Here is a 24,350-nt window from a genome sequence, read left to right as displayed (position 1 = left end):
CCGTGAGCTGCTCAGAGCTACGCTATGGAGGCTAAGGGAATTTCTTGGTTTCCCTCATCAAACTCATCAAATACACAATCCAACAACTCCAAAACGCTCTGGTGGACAAGTTGTGAGCTGCACATTCACCACGCTATGAGATAATAACAGAACGTTACCAGACAGAGTTGTTTTAGAGGTAAATTCATGCAAAACCGCTGATGCGCGTTGCCTTCAGGGACAGTTTTTCAGCAAGCAGTCTCTGTATTTACCTCGAAAACGGTTCCGTTTCGTAACGTTCCATTATTATCTCATAGCGTGGTGAATGTGCAGGTCAGAACTTGTCCACGAAAGCATTTTTGAGTTGTTGGATTGTGTATTTGATGAGTTTGATGAGGGAAACCAAGAAATCCCATTAGCCTCCATAGAGTAGCTCTGAGCAGCTCTGAGCAGCTCGCCGCTCTGCTCCACCGTTCTAAAAGTAGCTTGCACCAACAATTAAAGGTAACAAACCTACTGCTAAGACTATAGCAATTATGGCAATGGGCCAATTTGCCAAAATGTTGAGCTATCCCTTTAAATCACTCCCACCGATCTCCAGTCTGATTTATTATGCTCGGACGCCTCTAATGTTTTCAGTTTGTGAACGACTAAAAAAAATAGCAGAAGACAAAACTTCCTCCTCTGGAGACGGTGAATTTATTCTGATTTTCCTCCCTGATGTTAATTCTTGTCTGTAATACGTGTTAAAATCGACACGGGAACCACAACTGAGAGTCCACCTGACCCCCCGCTGATCTCCGTTGACCTCTGACCTTCTAACGTTAATCTGAGGTCATAAACCAACCTGAACCAAATCTGCTGCTATTGATTTTATTGACGGACTGATGAGGGAGGGAGCTGCATTATGGTGGGAAACATGACCCTGAACATTAAAGAACAAGGAGCATTAATAATATGTGTGACCACTGAGTCCTGGTCTGAGTCAGTTGGTTAATGGGAACATGAATAAAGCATATATTCTTTCTATTTCTTTCCTACTTTGCCTTCGGGCCACCGCCGCTGCTGAACGCTTAACTCAACTTAACCCGTCTTCCCTACTTGACCCCTTTTGACCTCTGACCTCTTTATGGCCCCCCGGGTGCTTCTCCAGGATCTTCAGAGTGTAATTGGTCCTCTGGCCTTTGCTGTTGAACTCAATGTGACCCGTCAGACCGTCGTACTCCACCTGGAAACAAACAGACAGAGAGAAAGAGAGAGAGAGACCAGGAAACGCTGTTACTTAGCTTGAAGTGATTTATAATGAGTTATTTATTAAGAAAGCTTCAGGAGGCAGTGATAGCGATGTTTTCCTGGAATAGGTTGACCTTAACCTCAATGAAAGCAGTCACAGTTCAGAGAATAACGGCTTGGACAGAGAATAACAGAGTATAACACAAAGATACCAGACAGAGCTGAGGTTTGAGGCTGAGGCTGGAGAGAGACATCACAGCTCATTAGCCGTGGACTCCCCCTCTGTCACCGTGCTCCGACTTTGTGGGGGATGCTTGGTTAAACTTCACTGAGCTGCTCTCTCTTTAAAAAAATAAAAAAAAAAAAAAATAGAGTCTGACCCACAGGAGTAGACAGAAACTGTTTCTAGCTGCTGCATCAGAAACGTTGAGCCGAGTTCAGTTTAACACGACACAAACAGAAAGAGACGAGTGTTGAGGAAGGAGAAGCTGGGCAGACTGATGCTGTGTCTGTATTCATAGACTTCCATACTGGTTTTTTTGTTTTGTTTTTTGGGGGTTTTTTTGTGAGTGTGGAAGTGCATTCGTGTTGACAAGAAGTCACCTCATCCTCAGCAGTGGCCATCTCGGCTACGTAGCTCGAGGGGAGGGACGACAGCTCAGACTCGTAGGAGGACACATCACATCACCGTAGAGGAGGGTGATGGATTGTGAGTTTCACTTTAACTTGAGTGATGCCAAGTCGAGGTTTCTCTTCAGACACAGGTGAAACATCAACATAAGTCGTGTTTTTAAAGCTTTGGAATTTTTGCAATAAGTAAGACACACTTAACCCTCCTGTTGTCCTTCTGGGTCAAATTGACCCAATCTGTTCCCTTCCTCCATCCTTCCTTCTTTCCTTTATCTCTACCTTCTTTCCACAATCCTTTTTCCCTTCCTTCCTTCCTTCCTTCCTTCCTTCCTTCCTTCCTTCCTTCCTTCCTTCCTTCCTTCCTTCCTTCCTTCCTTCCTTCCTTCCTTCCTTCCTTCCTTCCTTCCTTCCTTCATCCTTACTTCTTCTTCCTTCCTCTTTTGAGAATTGACCCTCCATCTTTCTTTCCTTCCTTTTTCCATTCCTTCTTTCCACAATCCTTTTTCTCTCCCTACCATCTGTTTGTTCCCTCCATCTATCTTTCCTTTCCTTTTCCCTTCCTTCTTTCCTCCCATATTTCCCTTTTCCCTTCCTTCTTTCCTCCCATATTTCCCTTTGTCCTTCCTTCCTTCCTTCCTTCCTTCCTTCCTTCCTTCCTTCCTTCCTTCCTTCCTTCCTTCCTTCCTTCCTTCCTTCCTTCCTTCCTTCCTTCCTTCCTTCCTTCCTTCCTTCCTTCCTTCCTTCCTTCCTTCCTTCCCTTTGTCCTTCCTTCCTGCCTTCCTTCCTTCCTTGACCCAGGTGGACAGCAGCAGGGTTAATTATTGCAAAAATTCCAAAGCTTTAAAACATTAGCCTTGTGTCATGCATTTGACTTATGATCTATTGTCTTTTCTTTGTTTGTTTTTAATCATTATTATTTATTTTATCTTTAATTTAATTTATTTCTTTTTTTTCTCTCTGTCGCTCTCTTTATGTGACTCCTGCATGATTATGCATTACCTTGAGCATACCTTGTTTGCATTGACAGTTGCCTTGTACACTACTTAGTGTAAATAAAGTTTATATATTAAAAAAAGGTGAAACATCAACATGTCAGCACAAGCTGATAAAAGTTGAGAGACAGTTTACCAAAAAAATGGGACTTGGACTTGCATTTATACAGAGCTTTTCCAGTCTGTCAGACCGCTCAAAGCAGTTTACACAGTTCCATTCTCCCATTCACACACTCACTCATTATACAGCGTGCTTCTGTTTTCTGAATGAACCAACCACTCGCACACAACATGCACACTTTGACATATGGACTGGAGAAGCCGGGGATCGAACTTCAAGCTCCTTCCGCTCTACAGTACCTCCTGAGCTGCAGTCGTCCAAAAAAAAAGGCAGCCGTCTGGAGGCAGTCTGTCTGGTTTTTTAATGTCAAATCATGAGCAAAATCTCTGTCGGTTGCTACTGTAACAAGCAGGTAACATTAACAGAAGAGACACTGGATGATGGAAAGACGTTCCAGATGTGGTGGTGTTTCAGATCAATAAAGATGAAGATCAATGATGCCTGGATTTGCAGCCGGGAGAGCCCGTCTTCTGTTGTTTGTTTTTCATTAGGGGGAAAAAAGCTGATAAAATTGTAATTCTGGTGTTGTGTGAAAAAGACAATTTCTCCCTGCTCTGCTTTATCAGTAATGATCGCAACCTCATTTCAATGTTTCATATTAAATAAAAAAATTTAAAAAACATGGTCACGTGATTCAGGACAAACCACCTCCTTGTTTAAATCCACACACTCCACCAGTGAGCGTGTTGCGTGCTACACGGCAGACAGATGATCAGATCAGTGACGGAGTGGCTGGTTTTCTGTGTGTGTGTGTGTGTGTAGGAATGTGCAAATGAGTGTGAGACTTGTGTGATGCATGTGCAGTCGAGCATGCATATTTCTTGCCTGAGTTTATGTGAGTAATGTGTAAGTGAGTGAGCGTACAGTATGAAAGCGTGTGTGTGTGTGTGTGTGTGTGTGTGTGTGTGTGCGCCTCAAGATGAATTACATCCCAAAAAGTCTGTGGCAAGAGACACTGAGAGGGAGGGAGTGAGAGAGGTTTCTAGCTGCTGCCAAAAACAGTGTAGAGATGATGAAGTGATGCACTGAGAGCAACAAAAACAATATGGAGAGAGAGAAGAGGAGGAGGATGGAGGGAGGGAGGGAGGGAGGGAGAGAGGGGGAGGTGTCCTCAGTGGATGGCAAAAACAAGAGGTGGCAGACAGACAGAAACACAGAGAACAGGACGAGAATAAATTAAATGAGCATGGAAATGAAAGGAGGGAGAGAGGGAACTGAGCCAGAGGAAAAAAAGACAATAACACTCTCTCTCTCTCTCTCTCTCTCTCTCTCTCTCTCTGTGGCTGTAGATCTGAACTGATCTGTGACTTCACTGCGTCATGTCAGAAATCAACAAGTGTCCACAATTAAACTACAAAATATAACGTGTGGTTTTTCTTTTTTTTTTTTTGCTATTAAACTTTTGGTAACACTTTAGATTAGGGAACACATATTCACCATTAACTGGGTGCTTATTCATTGTAAATTAATGCATTAATGTTATACTAATTCAGAGTGATAAAGGAATAATTACTGTTCTTGTGCTACTGCCCATGTACAAGGCCCCAATAACCCACTGGTTATTCACATCATTATTCAGAAACAACAATGCATTCATTTGCAATGAATAAGTGATAATTAGGAGTTAATATCAGGAAAAATCTTTCATGGTGTAATAGAGGTAGAATAAGGCTATGTAGAATAACGTGTTAATAATTACTAATAGGGAGCTAGTAAGCTACTTATATGCATAATTTTTAATAAGCACCTAGTTAATGGTGAATATGTGTTCCCTAATCTAAAGTGTTACCACTTACTTTTTATTTGAAGAAACAGCTCATACATGTACCATACCATGTCTTATCATCAGAGCATACAGAAAGAAAATAGGTTAAAAAAGAAAAGAAAAGGAAAGAAAAAAAAATTCTAAATTCAATCATTACAAAAGCACCTACACTCTCTAACACAGCACTCCTAAACAGGTATATTACCTAAATTTATAGGTAACTTGAGCATCCGAAAAATGAGAAATGATAGTTACAAAATAACTTATAATAACCGTAATAATAGTGAGTTTATCTTGTGTGGTTTTTTCTGAGGTGTATTTCATGTGACCCCCCACCCCTCCTCCAGTCGGCAGCTGAGGTGGTCACCGTCAGGGTCTTTGCTCCGCCCCCTCGTCTGAGGCTCAGGTTTGTTTAAATTCAGGCAGGAAAACTAGTTGATGGGACGTGAGCAGCAGCGCCACATGTCACAGTCGCTTTGTTGAACCATTCATCCGCCTTAACTCCACAGCCTCCACGGCAACGACGACGACGACGTCTCCACCAGACATCATGCCACCCGCTAGAGGTCTTACAGTGGTCATACAGTGTGTGTGTGTGTGTGTGTGTTTACCATGCGTAGGTAGTTCATGAGGCTGGTCCCGTGCTGCCAGATGAGCGGCGAGGTGCAGCTCAGCGGCTTCACTCCGATCTCCTGACTGCGGTTCAGCTCCTGCACGGCGCTCACCACCACGTGGACGGCATCGAACATCAGGGCCGACGACAGCTGCAAAAAACAACAACAGTGAGGAAGTCAGGTTTTTGGAAAATCATCACATGTTAAAGGAGCTATATGTAAGAAATGTATAGAAAGAAATCATAAAATCACTCAATATGTCACCAGAACTAAGGAATCATGTTAATTTGAAAATACGGATCAACTGACAACAATAGTACAGCCATAATATTCACATTTAAAAATTGTATTTGCAGCGCACAAATCATGTTTTGATTATGTGTTTTGGCCTGTTGCTCAATCTCAAATCACAAAGGTTGCCAGTTACCACGGAGCTGCAGCTACAAGCATTGTGGATTATGTCTGAAGTCACTAACGTTAAAAAACCTCGCAAAAACGTATTGACAAAGCAGAAACAAAACCAGGATCTGCATCGGAGATGAGTTTGAAAGATGGAGACGACTGAAAGCGGAGAAGAATTTAAAGGAGACTTATTATGCCACTTTTTCAAAAATTTAAATAGTTCCCAGGTGTGTTAAAGACATGTCTGTGACATGCTTTCGTCAAAATAACCCAAGGATCAAACATCACAGCTCTTTTCATCCTCTCAAAACAGCCCTGTTCAGAACGGCTGGTTTCAGTGCCTGTCCCTTTAAATGCAAATGAACCACTGCTTGCCCCGCCCCTTCTACTGGTCCCAGGTAGGGGTGGGGTTATGCAAATTCAAAAACTAGTTACATCACTGGAAGACAACTGAGGGACCTACATGGATTTCAACCTAGGGAGTCTGCACATTACAGATTTTGTTGTCAATTCTCACATTTTAGGGGCCGGAAGCCAAGACAAACACCCAAATATATGTTGAAGAGCCTTCAAAAAGTGATATTTCCATAATATGTCCCCTTGAAGGACAGATGCCGAAGTGGCTCATTTCTCTTAGACACACACCAAGCTTTTTACACAATAATCCATTTTTTCCCAGTGCATGTAGTATACAGCTCTATCCGCTTTATTTCCTTCTATTACTACATTGTCGCAGTTCCAGTGGCATATAGACTGTGTGAGTGAGTCTCTGCAGCAACAGTTTTGGCCACAGTCTTACTGTACGTATCGCTCCTTTATAAAAAAAAAAAAAAAAGGAGAAGCAAATCGACAGGTAACAGTTGTGTGACCGAAACAAGGAGCTAAACGACGTTAAAAAGCCGCGAGGAGGTGACGACTTCACCTGAGCCGCCCGATTACATCACATCACATCGTTGCAGACACTGTGTCGTAACCAGACAATAGTAAACAGTCTGTGTTTTTGTTGTTGCTCCTACAGATGGAGGACGTCGGGGAGCGATAGCAGAGGAAAAAGAAGACGAGAAAAGAAAAAAAAAGCGCTCCGTGCTATCAGCGGCGTTCAGCGCAGCAGCTCGAACGCCTCATTGATACTATCAGCGTGTTGACGTTCTGGTCTGTTTGGTCAGTTGTCAGTCAGAGGGAGGGGAAATCAGAGAAATCGTACGGCGGCTGAGCTGCACAGTCTGTCGACGGCTGATAAAAGAAAGATGGATGTACGGCCGCGTGCGATCGGAGGCGTCTCCGAGCGGATGATGGTTTTGGGGCTGGATGACGATAACTAATTACAGCAGGAGGAGAGACAGAGAGAGGACGAGGACAAAAGAGGGAGGAAGTGAAGAAGAATCGTTGTCTCTGTTTATTAAAGAGGGTGAAGCCTTCATTTATTATGAAGTAAACAACAGTCAATTAAAAAAAACACAGAGACATGATTGATAAATTATGTAATGACAAGAATCGATTAATAGAGGCACTAACAGAGATTAAAACCTTAGAGATGAAGAATCTAAAATGATCACAGATGAGTTCCAGGTGGACGGAGCAAAGAGGACAAACAGCACTTGAGCATAATTCCTGTGAAAGACACTGTATGGAGGCAGTTTTCGATAAGAGACTTGTAAATAAACAAATATGAATGCAAATGATGAGACAGAGAGGAACAGAAAGAGAGAGAGAGTGAAACGACCAGCGAACCCTTTTTGCACAGGATGCAGTGATGAGTGGTGAAATGAACCTGAGAGCAGCATCAAGGGGCTGCAGAGCTGCAGCTGAGGCTCGTCTCCACTCGATGCCATCATGATCTAAAAACCTGATGAAACACTTCAGTGTGTTTGCAGCTGCTTCCTCTCGGTTCTCGTTCCGTACGAACCAGCTCCACTGTTACTGTGTGGGGATTAAGACCTCAGCGTTCATGTGGCGGGATCAAATCTGAGAGACGGCATTTTAATATTCTACCTGCTGAAGTCTGTGTTGATTATTGTCGAACGACTCTGAACATGATGTCACCGCATGGATTTTAAAGGGATAGTTCAACATGTTGGCAAATTGGCCCATTCCCATAATCCCTATAGCCTTAGTAGTAGGTTCGTCAACTTTATTTGTTGGTGCAAGCTATTGTTAGAACGGCGGAGCAGAGCCGTGAGCTGCTCACAGCTACGCTACGGAGGCTAATGGGATTTCTTGGTTTTCCTCATCAAACTCATCAAATACACAATCCAACAACTCCAAAACGCTCTCATGGACAAGTTGTGACCTGCACATTCACCACGCTATTAGATAATAACGGAAGGGAATAGTATGATTATGTTTCCAATGGTTTCAGTAGTTGTCATAGTTGCGGTAAACGCATCGATCTATTAATCCTAGCTTTTAACAGTGAATGTCCATTTGTGTGATATCCACTGTATTTAAATAAAAAAAACATATAATTCCACTGGAAGAGCAAAACCGGCTTACGTTTTTGACATTCAGAAAAAGGTGGATATGTAGAATGTGAACCCGAGTCTCCGGTGTCCAAGTCGACCCTGAACGCCTCTTTGTGACACCTGTTCAGTCCATGATTTGTGGAGCAGATTGCGGAGTCAGAGTTTCCTCCTTCATGTGCTTTCAGTGTTGTACGACATCTTTTATTGTTTTAACTAATGACTTTTTAATTAACAGTAGTCTCTTTAAGAGGAAGCTTCAGGGCTAAAAGGTTGGAAATGTTTTGTCACATCAGTAAGTCATTTCAGACCGATGCTCCTCCGATAATGACCATAATCACCGCAAACATAAAGCTCATTACATTCAAAAGCAGCGTTTTATTTATGGGTCGTTTCCACTCCTTTGAGCACCTTAAGTGAATAACTATGAGTAATAAACCCTGAGAGGATGCTCCTCTGCAGCGATGATAGCGTCTTCAGTGACTGAGATGAACATTGCTATTATCTGCATTAAAGCCATCTGCTCAGGTGTTATTACTCTGCTGATAATAGAGCTGTGATTGTGAAGAAAGCTCTGAAGAGATTGATTTGTCCTGATGGGTCTTTTCATTATGGAGGAGGAGAGAGGCACAGAGAGACAGTTAAAGATGAGACGGAAGGAAATAAGGCGACGCTGCTGCTGCTGCACGACGTGCAATCAAACCTGGATGTGCAGACGAGGGATGAGGGATCTGTTTTCACACATTGTCTCATGATTTTAAACCATTTCATCGAGAATATGACCTAATTACTGTGACAATGAAAATAATATAACTTTTTTTTGGTCAAACTGATCACAATCAATACACAATAAACTCCCAAAAAGAGGCAAAATAAAAGTTCAGAATTAGTTATGAAACGGTGAAGTGTAAATATAACAATTTATCTCACATGCTCATGTCTTGAAAATATCATACCCCCTAAAGTGGACTCTGCCATTTCTAATGTATAGCTAACCATCTAACTAGTTTAAAGGGATAGTTCAACATTTTGGCAAATTGGCCCATTGCCATAATCCCTATAGTCATAGCAGTAGGTTCGTTACCTTTATTTGTCGGTGTAAGCTATTTTTAGAACGGAGGAGCGGAGCGGCAGGCTGTTCAGAGCTACACTATGGAGGCTAATGGAATTTCTTGGTTTCCCTCATCAAACTCATCAAATACAAAATCCCAAAACTCCAAAACGCTTTCGTGGACAAGTTGTGACCTGCACAATCACCACGCTATGAGATAATAATGGAACGTTACGAAACGGAGCCGTTTTCGAGGTAAATACAGAGTCTGCTTGCTGAAAAACTGTCCCTGAACACAACGCGCATCAGCGGTTTTGCATGAATTTACCTCTAAAACAACTCTGTCTCGTAACGTTCTATTATTATCTCATAGCGTGGTGATTGTGCAGCTCACAACTTGTCCACGAAAGCGTTTTGGAGTTTTGGGATTTTGTATTTGATGAGTTTGATGAGGGAAACCAAGAAATTCCATTAGCCTCCATAGTGTAGCTCTGAACAGCCTGCCGCTCCGCTCCTCCGTTCTAAAAATAGCTTACACCGACAAATAAAGGTAACGAACCTACTACTATGACTATAGGGATTATGGCAATGGGCCAATTTGCCAAAATGTTGAACTATCCCTTTAATACATTTTACTTTCTTATCTTAAAGGGATAGTTCAACATTTTTGAAAATTGGCCCATCGCCATGATCCCCCTAGTAATAGCAGTAGGTTCGTTACCTTTAATTGTTGGTCCAAGCTGCTTTTAGATCGGGGGAGAAGAATACCGAGCGGCGCAGCTACACTACGGAGGCTAATGGAATTTCTTGGTTTTGCTCATCAAACTCAGCAAATACACAACCAAAAAACTCAAAAACGCTGTGGTGGACAAGTTGTGACCTGCACATTCACCACGCTATGAGATAATAGCGGAAAGTTAAGAGAAGTGAAGCAAATACTCGGAACTACTTTCTTCAGTGAACCACTGGTCGGAGGGACACAGTGTGCGCACCTCAGCCAGTGCCGTAGTATACGGACGTATCTGCAGTAAACAGGCGCTTTTGAAATCACTCCGCCGAGCAGCCGTCTAGAGTGTAAAGTCCGACTTTGCCTCTAAAACAACTCCATCTCGCAACTTTCCGCTATTATCTCATAGCGTGGTGAATGTGCAGGTCACAACTTGTCCACCACAGCGGTTTTGAGTTTTTTGGTTGTGTATTTGCTGAGTTTGATGAGCAAAACCAAGAAATTCCATTAGCCTCCGTAGTGTAGCTGCGCCGCTCGGTATTCTTCTCCCCCGATCTAAAAGCAGCTTGGACCAACAATTAAAGGTAACGAACCTACTGCTATTACTAGGGGGATCATGGCGATGGGCCAATTTTCAAAAATGTTGAACTATCCCTTTAAGAGTTTTCTAAATTATATTGTGCCACACAACTACTGTACAGGTGTGAATGATTAATGTTAGCCAGCTTCTAACTTTAACTTTGAGTTACTACAGGCTACAGTTCATCTTAGTAAATATAAGCTAGTTTCTTCTTTGTCTTTAGTTATAGTTTAGCTTGTATCTAACCCAAGCCTTAAAGGGATAGTTCAACATTTTGGCAAATTGGTCCATAATCCCTATAGTCGTAGCAGTAGGTTTGTTACCTTTAATTGTCAGTGCAAGCTATTTTTAGAACGGCAGAGCAGAGCCGCGAGCTGCTCAGAGCTACACTATGGAGGCTAAGGGAATTTCTTGGTTTCCCTCATCAAACTCATCAAATACACAATCCAACAACTCCAAAACGCTCTGGTGGACAAGTTGTGACCTGCACATTCACCACGCTATGAGATAATAACAGAACGTTACCAGACAGAGTTGTTTTCGAGGTAAATTCATGCAAAACGGCTGATGCGCGTTCCTGTCTAGGGCAGTTTTTTGGCAAGCAGTCTCTGTATTTGCCTGTATATCCCTTTAAGTTGTGCTACAGTTCAGCTGGTAGAGTCGGTCGTCCAATAACAAGTGCATCAACTTACCCACCTTGCCTCGAGTGAATGCATAGAAATGTGTAAGAATGTTTGATGGTGGTCAGAGTGGCCGTTTGGCAGCACATCGGCAGCTGCCCCAGGGCAGCTGTGGCTACAGACGTAGCTTACCACCTCTGGAGTGAATGTAGTATGAATGAATAATGGTTTCTGTTAAGCACTTTGAGTGCATAGAAAAGTACTGTATAAATCCAAGCCATTATGATTATTAATGTTAGCTAGTTTCTATTTGGCCTTAAGTTACAGTGAAGCGAACTAATAAAATGTCAGATATCATCTAATTTCATCAAACCCTTGTCATGAGCATTGAGACCACTGAGGATTTAGCCGTTGTAGAAATATGTTAAATCATCAGTACAAGGTTGATTTATTATTTTTTTGTTGTAGTAGTTCAGTCTTTTACTCTGTGTAGTGTCTGTGCTATTCTTAATCATCCAGGTCATGGTGGTTATTAGTGCTGGAGTTGAAGAAAACTGAAAAGAAGTCAAGTTTCCTTCAACTTCAGCACTTTGACAAATTTTATAAACTGTGTAAATAATGTAATTGAGATGTCAGGATATCTCCATCTTCACTGACTGTCTTCATTTTTATTTCATCAGGATTTAAATGTATATTAGGTAAAGGAATAAGTTATGTAAAATCATTAAGCATTAAGAGTTCGCAACTGGACTTCTTTTCAGTTCTTAAAGACATTTGACCTCTCATTTGAAAGGCTGATGGAAAAGCATTCAACCACCACCATGACCTGGACCTGCACAGACGTTGTGTAAAGTCGACCCTCAGTGTGTATCAGTGTTTGGACCCGTCTCTCACCGCCGGGCCGGGGTACGGGCTGATGTCGCAGCCCTCCCTCCACGACAGGTTGAGGCTCCGGATGAACTCCAGGTAGAAGGGATGGCTGGTGTTGAGCATGGAGAAGCCCAGGATGTTGGACTGATCGTCCACCACGTCGTCCAGCCGGAGCAGAGGGAAGTCCTGGAGACAGAGAGGAAGACAGAGAGAGAGAGAGAAAGAAAGAAAGAAAGAAAGAAAGAAAGAAAGAAAGAAAGAAAGAAAGAAAGAAAGAAAGGAAAAGGGGAAGTCATATCTTCTGGCTGTCAGCTGTGATGTGTGTTAACAGTTTGTTCAAAAAGCAGGAGTTGTCAGCGGCAGATACAACGGCCACTTAAGATCACAGCCTAAACGAGTGAAGGATGAAAGAAAGGCAGGAGGAGGAGGAGGAGGAGGAGGAAGAGAGGAACAAGCGAAGAGCTTGATTGGAGTTTTCTTTTGCAGGCTGCACAACGTCAAGTTGAATTTCTAAATTCAGAGCAGGGCAGCAGAGAGAAAAAAGGCTTTGGAGAAAAAAAAAGGAAAAAAAGATGGACATCAAACGCTGGGGAATTTCAAAGAACTTCAAATAGTCCTTGAAGGCGAGTCGGTGTCACACTGAGCGCTGCTGCTGAAACAAACCAGAATCAAACCGGCGCTCGGCGCTCGGCCCTCGGCCCCGTGTGTTTGCTCTGCGACAGACGATGTGACAATGAAACATTTAGCTTCAGCTGTTAAGTGTTGACAGACCGGGGCAGGTCTGGGTTTAAAAACCAGATGCCGAGTGGTGGACAGTAACAGAGTACATTTACTTGAGTACTGTAGTATTAGATTTCTTTGGTACTTATTACTCTTACTTGAATACATTTCCACTTAGAGTTAATTTCTAGGAAGGATGAAAAGTACTCGTTACTTTCAGGTCTGCTCTTTTTTTTTTTAAATATCATTGAACACAAGCTGTGTTTGTCAAAGAAGGAAACCCTAACCCCTAAAAGCAGCACATCAGTGCAGGTGGTTTCAAAGAGTTCATTCTCAGAAACAAGAGTTAAAAGGTCCTTAAATTCATTTAGAAAAAATTATAGTAATTCATTGATGTGGAAAAATAAGAAATTTACTCTTACTCTTACTTAAAGTAAATTTAAAAGCATTTACTTTTGGATACTTTAAAAACAAGTACTTTTTTACTCTTACTCGAGTAACATGTTGACTGAGCTACTTTTACTAGTAACAAATTAAATTTTGACCAGTAGTATTTGTACTCTTACTCAAATACTGGGGTTGAGTACTCTGTCCATCTCCGCAGACGCCACAGGTTCAGATTTGGTTCCTCCTCTCCAGGTGAAGCTGGAGGAGAATCATGATGCTCCACTGTCCCGCTCCGGTTTCAATTCACGGTTATTATTTCCTTTTGTCCAGTCGCCGTCAGCGCTGGACAGACGGAGCGTAATCATCGTTGTTTGGCGGAGGTTGGGCTTGAAATAAAAAAAAATCTTCTGGCTCTCAATCTGTCCCCCGTCTGCAGAATGGGTGTCTGCCGAGGGTAAGAGGCCTGGAGAGTCCAGACCACCGAGCTTCAATCAGACGCCCTGAGGACACTCCTGGCTCCTGGAACCAGCTGCTAAACCTGCGTGTGAGGTTCATTCCTCTCTCTCTCTCTCCAACACTTATTTACTTAGCCAGGTTTCCGGCCGGTCGGGAAGCTGCTGCTGCTGCTGCTGCTGCTGCTGCTGCTGCTGCTGTCGTTGTTGTCGTTGTTGTTGTTGTTGTTGCTGCTGCTGGTGCGGTTGCCAGTTGCCAAATCAATTTCAGCTACAGCCAAGTCTGCTGTCAGACTGTAGGCCCTGCCAGCCGTGACAAAGAGCTGTTGGCTGCAGGAAGCGGCAGCGACAGTGACTGTGTGTGTGTGTGTGTGTGTGGGGGGGGGGGGGGGGTTAACGCTGCGGCACCGTCCCAGAAGGACGCCGGCGACGGTGCGGCTGCAGCAGGACGTTCATATTTTAGACAGAAGCGGGTTCTCCAGAGCCGAGGAGGAGCCGCGGCAAGGTCAAGTCCAACCGGGCTGAGACGCGGCGTGAGCAATAAGTGAGATTTAGATTTAGCTTCCTGCTCCTCCAGAACAGGACCGTCATACAGTATATCTGCAGGGGATTGATAAGGATATTGATCAAAAACCTGTGACTGATTACTTCACCGGGGAGTGAGAGGGAGAGTTCTGGTTTTTTGAAACTTTCTCCTCGGCTTGAAGTCGTTCAGGGACACGCTATAATGAAGATATATTCATGGTCTTAAGTTAACCACATGCTTTAGGAGCAACAGGCCAGCAGTGGTGGACAGTGATGGAGTAAATTTACTTGAGTACTGTACTTAAGTACATGTCCAGAGGATTTGTACTTTATTTGAGTATTAGATTTCTTTGGTACTTATTACTCTTACTTGAATACATTTCCAAGACAAATATTTTTATTTTTACTTTTACTCAAGTTAAAGCAGAAGTAAGCGATATTTTTGTGTTAATATAAGTCTTAAATAGGTATATCTTCCGACAGCAATCACCCTACATAGAGTGTTTGGACCGAAACACGGGTCTGTCAGTCACTCTGCTCTGCTCTGAGCCGAGGAGAAAACTTTTCTCGTATCCTACAAGTTTTATCCAATGAGGAGAGAGAACGGCATGAAGGGCTGTGTGTGCAGCCAAGGGATGCGCCTGAATGTGGTGACGTAGGGACGAGGACCAATAGATCCATGACGAGGGCGGGGGCTGCTAACTCCATCGGCTGACAGGACGTTATGGTGCGTTCAAGGCAACTCGAAACTCGTGTTTTTCCGACCTGTGAAGTGGTACCAGTTCGATCTGGTACGAGTTCACGGGTCGGAAGTTACGAGTGGCCGTTATAGTGACTTTCACCGGTAAAACAGGTCGGAAAAATACGAGTGGGTTGCCTGGAACGCTACAAAGTCGTAAGTTGTGACTTGAAGCTGTAATTTACGGTTTCAAAAGCCTGCCTGGAACGCAGCATTAGCCAAAACGACCGGATCGCTTACTTCTGCTTTAATTTCTAGGAAGGCTGAAAAGTACTTGTTACTTTCAGGTCTGCTCTTTTTTTTCTAATACTATTGGACACAAGCTGTGTTTGTCAAAGAAGGAAACCCTAACCTCTAAAAGCAGCACATCAGTGCAGGTGGTTTCAAAGAGTTAATTCTCAGAAACAAGAGTTAAAAGGTCCTTAAATTCATTTAGAAAAAAAATATAGCAATTCATTGATGTGAAAAATAAGAAATTTACTCTTACTCTTACTTTTACTTAAAGTAAATTTAAAAGCATGTCCTTTTGGATACTTAAGTACCTGTAAAAGCAAGTACGTTTTTACTCTTACTCGAGTAACATGTCGACTGAGCTACTTTTACTTGTAAAGTAAATTTTGACCAGTAGTATTTGTACTCTAACTCAAGTACTGGGGTCGAGTACTCTGTCCATCTCTGCAGGTCAGTGAGCCAATCAGAGGGGAGAGGCTGGCTGTTTTTCTGAATGATGAAATAAAAACATAGCAGGTTTCAGGTCAGAGAAACCCATTCCTTCAAGGTTGGTGGGTCCATATGGACGGGGATTCAAAAAGGACTGCGGTTAAATCGGCCTTTTCTACAGCAGCAGCAGCATCGTCCACTCAAACCACTTTACATTCACCCAGTCAAACACATCTATACGGCGCCTTTCTACCACTTCTACACTCACTGACACGTATTGGATGATACATCAGGGAGGAGGGGGTGTAAGGCGTGGGGGTCAGGAGGTTTCTGGAGCTGTCTGATCGTCTGAAGTCTACTGCTGCATAAGAGCAGCCGTGTGAGGGTGAAGTCGGTGCTCTCAACATAACGATCCATGGTGGATGAAGTTAAAGTCATTCAAATTCATCCTGGGGAGGGTGGTTGGGTGGGGGAGATGATGGATTATTTTCACGTGGATCCGTCCAGTTCTTGTCGGGACATTTCAGTCCGGTCCAACACCGGACTCGCCGCCGCGCTGCCAACGCGCAGATGGCGTCACTCTGGAGATAACGAGTGATCCTGCAGTAGATTAGATGGAGTTTAATGAACTTTGTCTAATGTTTGGTTTGACCCTCCTTACACACGGCTCAGGGCTGAACTCGCAGCACGTTTATGACTCAGTGTTTGGCGCCGGTGTCGGCTCCGTGTCCAGCAGCAGCTGCGGATGAGACTGATGAAACACACAGGAGGAGGAGCAGTGAATCCAAAACAAGGAGCTAAAACAGACTCCAGATTCGTTTTGCTATTATTCTATTAGGCTGAGATTTTTTTATTTATTTATTTATTTATTTTTAGTTTTTTAGTATGTTTTTATTTGAACTTTTATTCTAAGTTTTTTAAACTATTTATTGCACTCTCTGCACATTCTTTTGGATATGTTACGATGCCACTTGCCCAAGACAAATTTCCCTTCCGGGACAAATAAAGTTTATTTGATTGATATTTTTTGATTTTGATGAGTTTCCTTTTTCCCTGTTTCATTTCTTCCATCCTCACTAAAACGGGACGTCTGGTGGCATCCGTCACCTGAAACCTGCCTCTGCCTTTTCGCCGTCAGCAGAGCGTGTTTAAAACAAAGTTACAGGTAGGTCAAACACAGCAATGCAATGCAGGTTGGTCCCTATCCAGCCTCCAGAGCGGTGGCGGGGGGAGGAGGAGGAGGGGTTTCGCCCTTGGTTCTGCGACCACTGCGTGAAGCGCCCTTGCGAACGGCTCCGTTAACGTCTGTGGCACATCGAGAGGCGGGGATCGAGACGAGTTATTATCCACGCAAAGTCCGCTCGCACAAGGGCACAATGCCGGACAGGGAAATTATAAAGATGACAAACGGCGACGGGCACCAGCGTGCATCTCTGATGAGAGGAGAGAGGGAGGAAGAGGAGGAAGAGGAGGAAGAGGGGAGGGAAAGTTAAGGGTAAAGATTCGATACACCTAAAAACATATCAGGGGGAACAAACAGAGGTGAGGATGGTAGGATGGAGAGAGTGAGGAAAGGGTAATAGGAGAAGATATAAAAAGTGAAAAAGCAGAGGAAAGAAGGAAAGAAAAGAAAGAAATGGACAAAATTAGTGAAAATGAAAGAAAGGAAGAAGGAAAGAAATAGGAAACAAAAACAAGAGCGATGGAAAACAGAAGGAAGAAGGACGTGCGAAATGAAACAGAAAAAGAGGGAGGGAGGATTGGAAAAAAAAGAACAGAAAAGAAAAGCAATAAAGAAGAGGATGATGGAAGAGGGGGATAAAAAGGAAAGGAGGAGATAAGAGAAACGGATTAGGTTTAGAGAAAGAAAAACATCAGACGGACTGAAAGAGGAAATAAGGTTATAAGAGAAGGTTTAGAGGGTTTAGGAGAGGAATGGAAAAAGGATGAAACCAGCACTTGTACAGAAAAAGACGAGGATCATTGTCTTTATGAGGACGAATGGAAGAGAAGAAAAGAAGTGGATCTTAATGGAGGATGAGTGAGCCAGCGAGGGAAGGGAGGGAGGGGGCTGGAGGTGTAGAAGGACCCGGGCGAGTGCTTTGTTCTGGATGTAGAGACGAGGCGCGAAGCTCTTACCATGGTGGTGAGGATGTACTTGTAGAAGGCTGACGTCATCCCCAGCTCGTTGGCCTACAGGTCAGCAGAGGAGAGGAGGAAGAAGAAGGAGAAGAAGTAGAAAAGAGCTCAGTTAGCGCAGCGAGAGCAGAAAAATAAACATCCCCAAACTCTCTCTGAACCATCTGCTCCATATTTTTCCACGCCGCACACTCCCGTTCGTCCTAAATTGGAGACAATTATGTTTCACCCCGACAGACTGTGTCAGCGTTCCTGCGTGTTGAGTAACATGAAACAACCTTGAAACGGCGGTTCTGTCTCTGGATTCAGCGACAGACAGGATGTGTCAGTGATGAAGAGCTGGAGGACAGCAGCTGGAAACAGCTCAATGGGCTCTGATTGGCTGATTTACAGCTTTAATCTGGGATGAACTGACAAATCAAATTAAAACCGCTTGAGGGGTTTTGTGACTTAGACATTTTAAAAAGTTTTAAATGACGTCCAGATGAGTTTTAACTGAGATGTCAATGTGTCTTTTCACCTGCAAATCCAAAACTCACTCAGAGCTGCATGAGAGCAGGTTCAACCCCCTGCTCGGTGGCGCTCCAACCAGACCTTCATTAAACCTTCACCAGACCTTCATTAGACCTTCACTGGACCTTTGCTGCAGCCAGTAATGATCCTGGACTCTGGGGGGGCTTCGGGCCTCAGAGGCCCACTGAAGACATGTTGAGAATTAGACGATGTGCAGTTTACAGAATGTCCCCTAAACGCCTCACACAGGCTATTAGATGATGCTACAATTTACAGATGTCCCCTTAAAAGGATAGTTCAACATTTTGGCAAATTGGCCCATTGCTATAATCCCTAGTGAAAGCAGTAGGTTCATAACCTTTAATTGTCGGTGCAAGCTATTTTTAGAACGGCGGAGCAGAGCCGCGAGCTGCTCAGAGCTACGCTACGGAGGCTAATGGCATTTCTTGGTTTCCGACATCAAACTCATCAAATCCCAATCCAACAACTCCAAAACGCGCTCATGGACAAGTTGTGGCCTGCACATTCACCACTATGAAATAATAACAGAACAAGCAGTCTCTGAATTTACCTCGAAAACAACTCTGTCTCGTAACGTTCCATTATTATCTCATAGCGTGGTGAAGGTGCAGGTCACAACTTGTCCACCAGAGCATTTTGGAGTTGTTGGATTGTGTATTTGATGAGTTTGATGATTTTAATCCCTCACATGCAGGCAGTCAAGAAACACGACACTTACAGGTGCTGCCTCCTCCCATGCAGACCACCAATGGATGCTATACTTTACAGAGGTCCTTAAACACCTCATATGCTACGTTTTACAATATGCTACAATTAATATGTTGCATGCATTGACTGGCGGGGGATATTATTTACAGATGTCCCCTGAACACCTCCATTGCAGACTATCGGGAGATAGCACTAAAGCTGTACTTTACCAGATGCCTCACATGCAGGCAGGTCATTAGATGCCAAACCCGGTCCAGCCTTTGTTTTTTCACACACAGGTGAACGTGTTTCCTCACAGTGCAGCAGCAGGTGATTGTGAGTCTGTGTAGTTATTTGCCATCTCTCTCATCAGCTGCAGCTTGAGGATCACTGTGTTGTTCAGGCTGCAGCCCCCGTCGGCCCACGGTTTGTATGCATCAGGCGATTTTACAGTGAAACAACAAGGTGTTAGGTATCGTTAGCTAACACTTCTTCACTCATTATTTCAGTCCTGCATCAAATCAGAGCTCGGGTCTGGACGTGATGTGAGTGCAGAATCCGTGTTTAAACCTGCTGAACCGACTCCGCTCCTCTTTAATGTGCTGCTGTTTCAGCCTCAGCCTGTTGAACAACACAGCACCTCTGATGGGATTTCAACCGGCAACCTCGCAGCCTAGAGCCCGCAGACTGTCTGTGATATTAAACCATTAACCTTCCACACACTGCGAGCTTCACGCCACCACATCCCCGCAGGTTACTGAGCGCTGTTATTTTGTATTCTGAACTTCTCAGGCCTTCAAGGTTACTGAGCAGAGAGCGAAATTACAACCTGCCAAAAGCTGCTGGATTTAGTTTGGGGGCTGTAAAGTCTGTCGACTCCACCGGCCAGGTTTGGCACGAGACCAATCTGCACTGTGAAGGTCCCGTTCAACGTACGCGGTATAAACACCGCAGAGGAAGAAACACACAAATAAAGCAGGAAATAAAGAGGCATTGAACAGACGAGAGGAGCAGGACTTGTTCGTATAGTCCCAGCTGAGGTTCTCTAAAAGCCTCAGGATATTCCAGGTCTGCCGTTAAGTGCATTAAACAGCTGCGTCTGCTGAGTAAAAACAAGTTCATGTTTGCACTGGGACACTCATCGGTCCCCACAGGAGCTCCCACAGCACAATGGGCTGCAAACTCTGCAGCTCGATAATCAGACTGAAACGCTGCAGGATCCTGGCGGGACCGAAACATCAAACATTATATATCCAGATGTCGCTCTGCAGATCTTAACCCTTTGGCACAGTCGCCGTCTCAGTCAGAGAAGGTTGATCATCTGAGCTGCTTCCTTAAAATCAGATCATCGGACTTACTGATGCTGAGTCTGTTTCACCCTCCTTATGATTTACATCCAGGAGGGTTAGTGCTAATGCAGGGAGCAGTGTAACGCACCGAGGCAGAATGTAAATGTGTGGAGGCCGAGGCAGGTTTGATGCAGCACACGTCCCGCGTTTCTCCATCTGTAGTTTGGACTGTGGGAAGTCAGAGCGTAGTTTGTCCCACACTGATACTCAAACTGATACAGGTTGACATTTGCCTCAGCCTGTCCTGTATGGGAGAGATGACTGTCCTGCTTAAAGGGATAGTTCAACATTTTGGCAAATTGGCCCATTGCCATAATCCCTATAGTCATAGCAGTAGGTTTGTTACCTTTAATTGCCGGTGCAAGCTGTTTTTAGAACGGTGGAGCAGAGCCGTGAGCTGCTCAGAGCTACACTACGGAAGCTAATGGGATTTCTTGGTTTCCCCTCACAAACTCATGAAATACACAATCCAACAACTCCAAAACACTCTGGTGGACAAGTTGTGACCTGCACATTCACCACGCTATGAGATAATAACAGAACGTTACGAGACAGAGTAATGTTGAACTATCCCTTTAAGCATCAATCCCAAAAGCTGAAACATGAAGCTAACACTCGTGTGCCACCAAAAACTGCAGTTCCTCTAACGGCCACTAGAGGCTGGATCCGAAAATGAGTCAACCGCCACAGACTCCGATGTTAGCAAAAACAAACATGTTAAAGTCTGGTACAAGGAACTGTTTTGCCCCCTTTATGGTGATGTTGGGAGGTTTGATTGCTAACTTGGAGTTAGGGGGCAGAGTCAGGCTCTGCCATGATGACAACTGCAGAGCAGCCCACTCTCAGCTCCACCACTACTCTGTGGGTTGCACCCATCTTTATTTACAGTCTACGGCTCAGCTCTGATCACTTATCATAAACACTAATACAACACGACTGATCGATCTGTCATCAGCACCTGCTTATAAACGAGTCAGACAGTTGCTAAACCATCGCGCGGTCGCTAGCAGTTGAAACAGGCACTCCAGTCAGTAACTACTCTGCCTCCTCTGTGTGAATTAGCATTAGCTCATGTCGCCTTAAGCCCCATGTTATATTTCATAAAAGTGCATTAATTTCTTCTGACAGAAGTGGAGCTGCTTTAACAAGCAGAAAGAAACCTTGTATCTGAGTCTGAGTGGATAAAAGTGTGTTTCAGACACTTTATATATACCCATGTTGATGAGGCAGCTGTGCCTCAGTAAATATCATCACTCTTTATCTTTATTGAGATTTTTTGTGTTTTATGTGTTTTGTACAGAGGAAGTGCAGTCATGTTGCCTTGAAGGAAGTGTCTGATTGGAGCAGAAAAATCTCTGACCTTCCTGAGGATGTGGTAGGAGATGGAGGCGTTGGCGTCGATGATGATGGTGGCCACTTTGTCGTCACGGATCTCCTTCAGCAGGGGGGTGGGGTCCAGACTATCGTCCAGCATCCGCACCGACAGGGTCTCCCTGGAAATAAGGAAGCGGCGGACCAGCTCCTCCAACCGCAGCAGGCCTACAGGGCGGGAAAAGGAGCGTGTTACTGAGTTACCACGACCTCATCAACCGCATCAGTAAATAAGTATGAGTGTTTCCCAAATATGGGATAGTTGAATCTCTCAGAGAAAGCAGTAGGCTAAAGAGACGACTCGCTGATGCTGTGAAAAGAGGCAAATAAACACAGAAAAACAAATTGTGACAGTTGAGGTCCTTAATTTCCCCCTCAGAGAACAAACCCAGTCCCGTCTGTCCACCCAGACCAGACTGGATTCACTTAAACTGATGATTATTGCAAATGTATAGATTGTAAAATTCAAAAGTCTTACAAAATTCATCTCACTCACGAAACATTTCTACTTGATGTTACTGTCAGTGCTATAATCTAATAATCAGTATGTGTCTCTATATCAAGACTCCTGTGGTTTCACTTCTATTTTATGGATCCTCTATATATATGATTATAACATTATGACTTTTGTTGCAGCCATGTAAATCATTGTGATTAAAGTTAATTAAAAAACACAAATAAGTTTTTGTTATTTATTTTTCATTAATTTTAAACATGTCCAGTAACAGTGGTCTCAGACTTTTAGACACTACTGATCACAATATCAAATCAAAGGCTAGAGATAATATACAGTATGTCTACAATATCAGTATACCTACATAAACATTCATTTGTATGGACTAGACACATACGTATATGGATTCCTAATCGGCTCCATGAATTTTATTAATATGCTTTTATTTAATCTCGTTTGCATATGTTACATTTATGTATGCTTCCCCTCGAGTAAGAATTTTTAAAATATTGAATCTGGTGCTGAAACTACTGATTGGTTGATCAACAACAACAATAACAGCAGCTACGACGATGGATTACTGGGTTAATGCATCTTTCAGGGTTTCCGTTGCTCAGATTTGTTTTGTATCAGGACTCTGGGCTCTGTGGACTCTGTGGCTGCTAATTTCTCATTTATTTAGGAACTAAAACAGTAATGAATCTGTGGCTGCAGTAATCAGATCTTCGGCAGGAAAACAAACATTATCCAGCTGTGAAGCCTTGACGGCTCACAGTTTAATACAATTCTGTTTTAATTGTCTATTTTTGCCACGACAGCAGATGTCAGAGCCACAGGACTGTAACGACGGTGTTTTATTTAGTTTGTGCTAATGTGACTAATTATATATAAATAGAGAGGAAGTTTCATCATTGACATATTTCTTGAGGAACTTTCAGAGGAGGCCGCTGCTGCTGCAGTGTTAGCATTCAGAGCCGGCGCCCAGCCCCACCAATTCATTCCCCGCCTCCGTCCCTGACAGCGAGCAGCGGCCGTGTCTCGGCTAATCGACGCCATAAAAGCGTTCATCACGGTCAGGCTGCGTTTAACTGGGCTGACAGTTCCGTTCACCGCAACAATACGGGCCCGTTAAACGCTGTTGTTAAGGGGCCGAGGATACGGCTGAAGACTTGAGAGACAGTCAGAGGGTGCGTTTAAACAGCCAGCCGGGGCAGCCCCAGTCAGGTGGAGGCACGGGAGGGGGATCGATAAAACAGGAGAGATGGAGGAGGAGGAGGAGGAGAAAGGAAGGGAGCAAGGGGGCAGAGATAAGGAAGGAAGAACAGAAGGAGGAGGAGACGAGAGCGTCGAGGAGATAAATAAATAAATCAGAGCATCTTTCCGCAATCGACCGACAACGATCCAGCTCATCAGAGAGACGCTAATCCAGTCTGAGGACTCTGCTAATCCACAAACTGACTCAATGACACACATTATGACTGAATGAATGTTTGGTTCTGCTGACCAGCTGACTGCATGATGATGGGGTGGGGACTGAGGGGTGGAGGGGAGGGGAGGGGAGGAGGCTGCCAGCTCATTCATAAACAGTCGTTTTAAGCCTCACTTGCCTGGCTTTTTGCTCCATTTCAGTGGATGCAACCGTCTCTGAGAAGATAATTCGATTTTCATATTCAACATGATCATTTTGTAGCTAAATCAGGCAGCAAATCACAAACCAGGACCAAAAAAGCTGAAATCACACAAGAGGTTTTATAACAGTACTGAAAGATTATAAATATCCAATACTGGTGCTCTCTTTTCCCCACCATTTGAAACAAGTGGCCTTTACTACATGGGTCATTTTACATCTAATGCTGATTGATTATGTCTGACTCATATATATTGCAATACTTACCTTCTCAATAATAAATACCAACAGCATATTGGTTTATGTTGCTTCCCCTTTTCATCCAGTTATGAGCTGGGTTGTAATACAATGTGTTGCCATAGTAAATTCAACATGGAAATCCTTCAATGTCATGTCTCCTCATTAGATTTAATATTTACAGTCAAGTCCAAACACCACGTCCTTCATCCTGAGCAGAGCACTTTACCCAACACACCTACAGTAACAAATCAAAGTGTAATATTACTGGAATAAACTGATTATCATATTTCTTCTTTAAAGGGATAGTTCAACATTTTGGCAAATTGACCCATTGCCATAAGTCATAGTCATAGCAGTAGGTTTGTTACCTTTTTTTGTCGGTGTAACCTATTTTTAGAACACCGGTGCGCAGCCGTGAGCTGC

General features: G+C 43.6%; 1 protein-coding gene across 1 annotated transcript in view; it reads right to left on the bottom strand.

Moving 5' to 3' along the window:
* The window catches only part of LOC310993913 (glutamate receptor ionotropic, kainate 5-like), a gene marked incomplete at its 3' end in the record, with an annotated part of 88,378 nt that overhangs the window by 40,370 nt on the left and 23,658 nt on the right, over positions 1-24,350 (bottom strand). Inside the window, exons 5-9 of the mRNA XM_083982391.1 lie at positions 21,596-21,774; positions 17,666-17,719; positions 12,068-12,229; positions 5,332-5,484; positions 1,103-1,207 (exon numbers count right to left, since the gene is read on the bottom strand). Coding sequence (XP_083838517.1) covers positions 1,103-1,207; positions 5,332-5,484; positions 12,068-12,229; positions 17,666-17,719; positions 21,596-21,774 — 653 coding nt within the window. The remainder of the gene's footprint in view (positions 1-1,102; positions 1,208-5,331; positions 5,485-12,067; positions 12,230-17,665; positions 17,720-21,595; positions 21,775-24,350) is intronic.

This window comes from Trachurus trachurus, assembly GCF_905171665.1.
Source record: "Trachurus trachurus genome assembly, chromosome: 11".
Lineage (NCBI taxonomy): Eukaryota > Metazoa > Chordata > Actinopteri > Carangiformes > Carangidae > Trachurus > Trachurus trachurus.
This window is presented reverse-complemented; position numbering and strand designations above follow the sequence as displayed.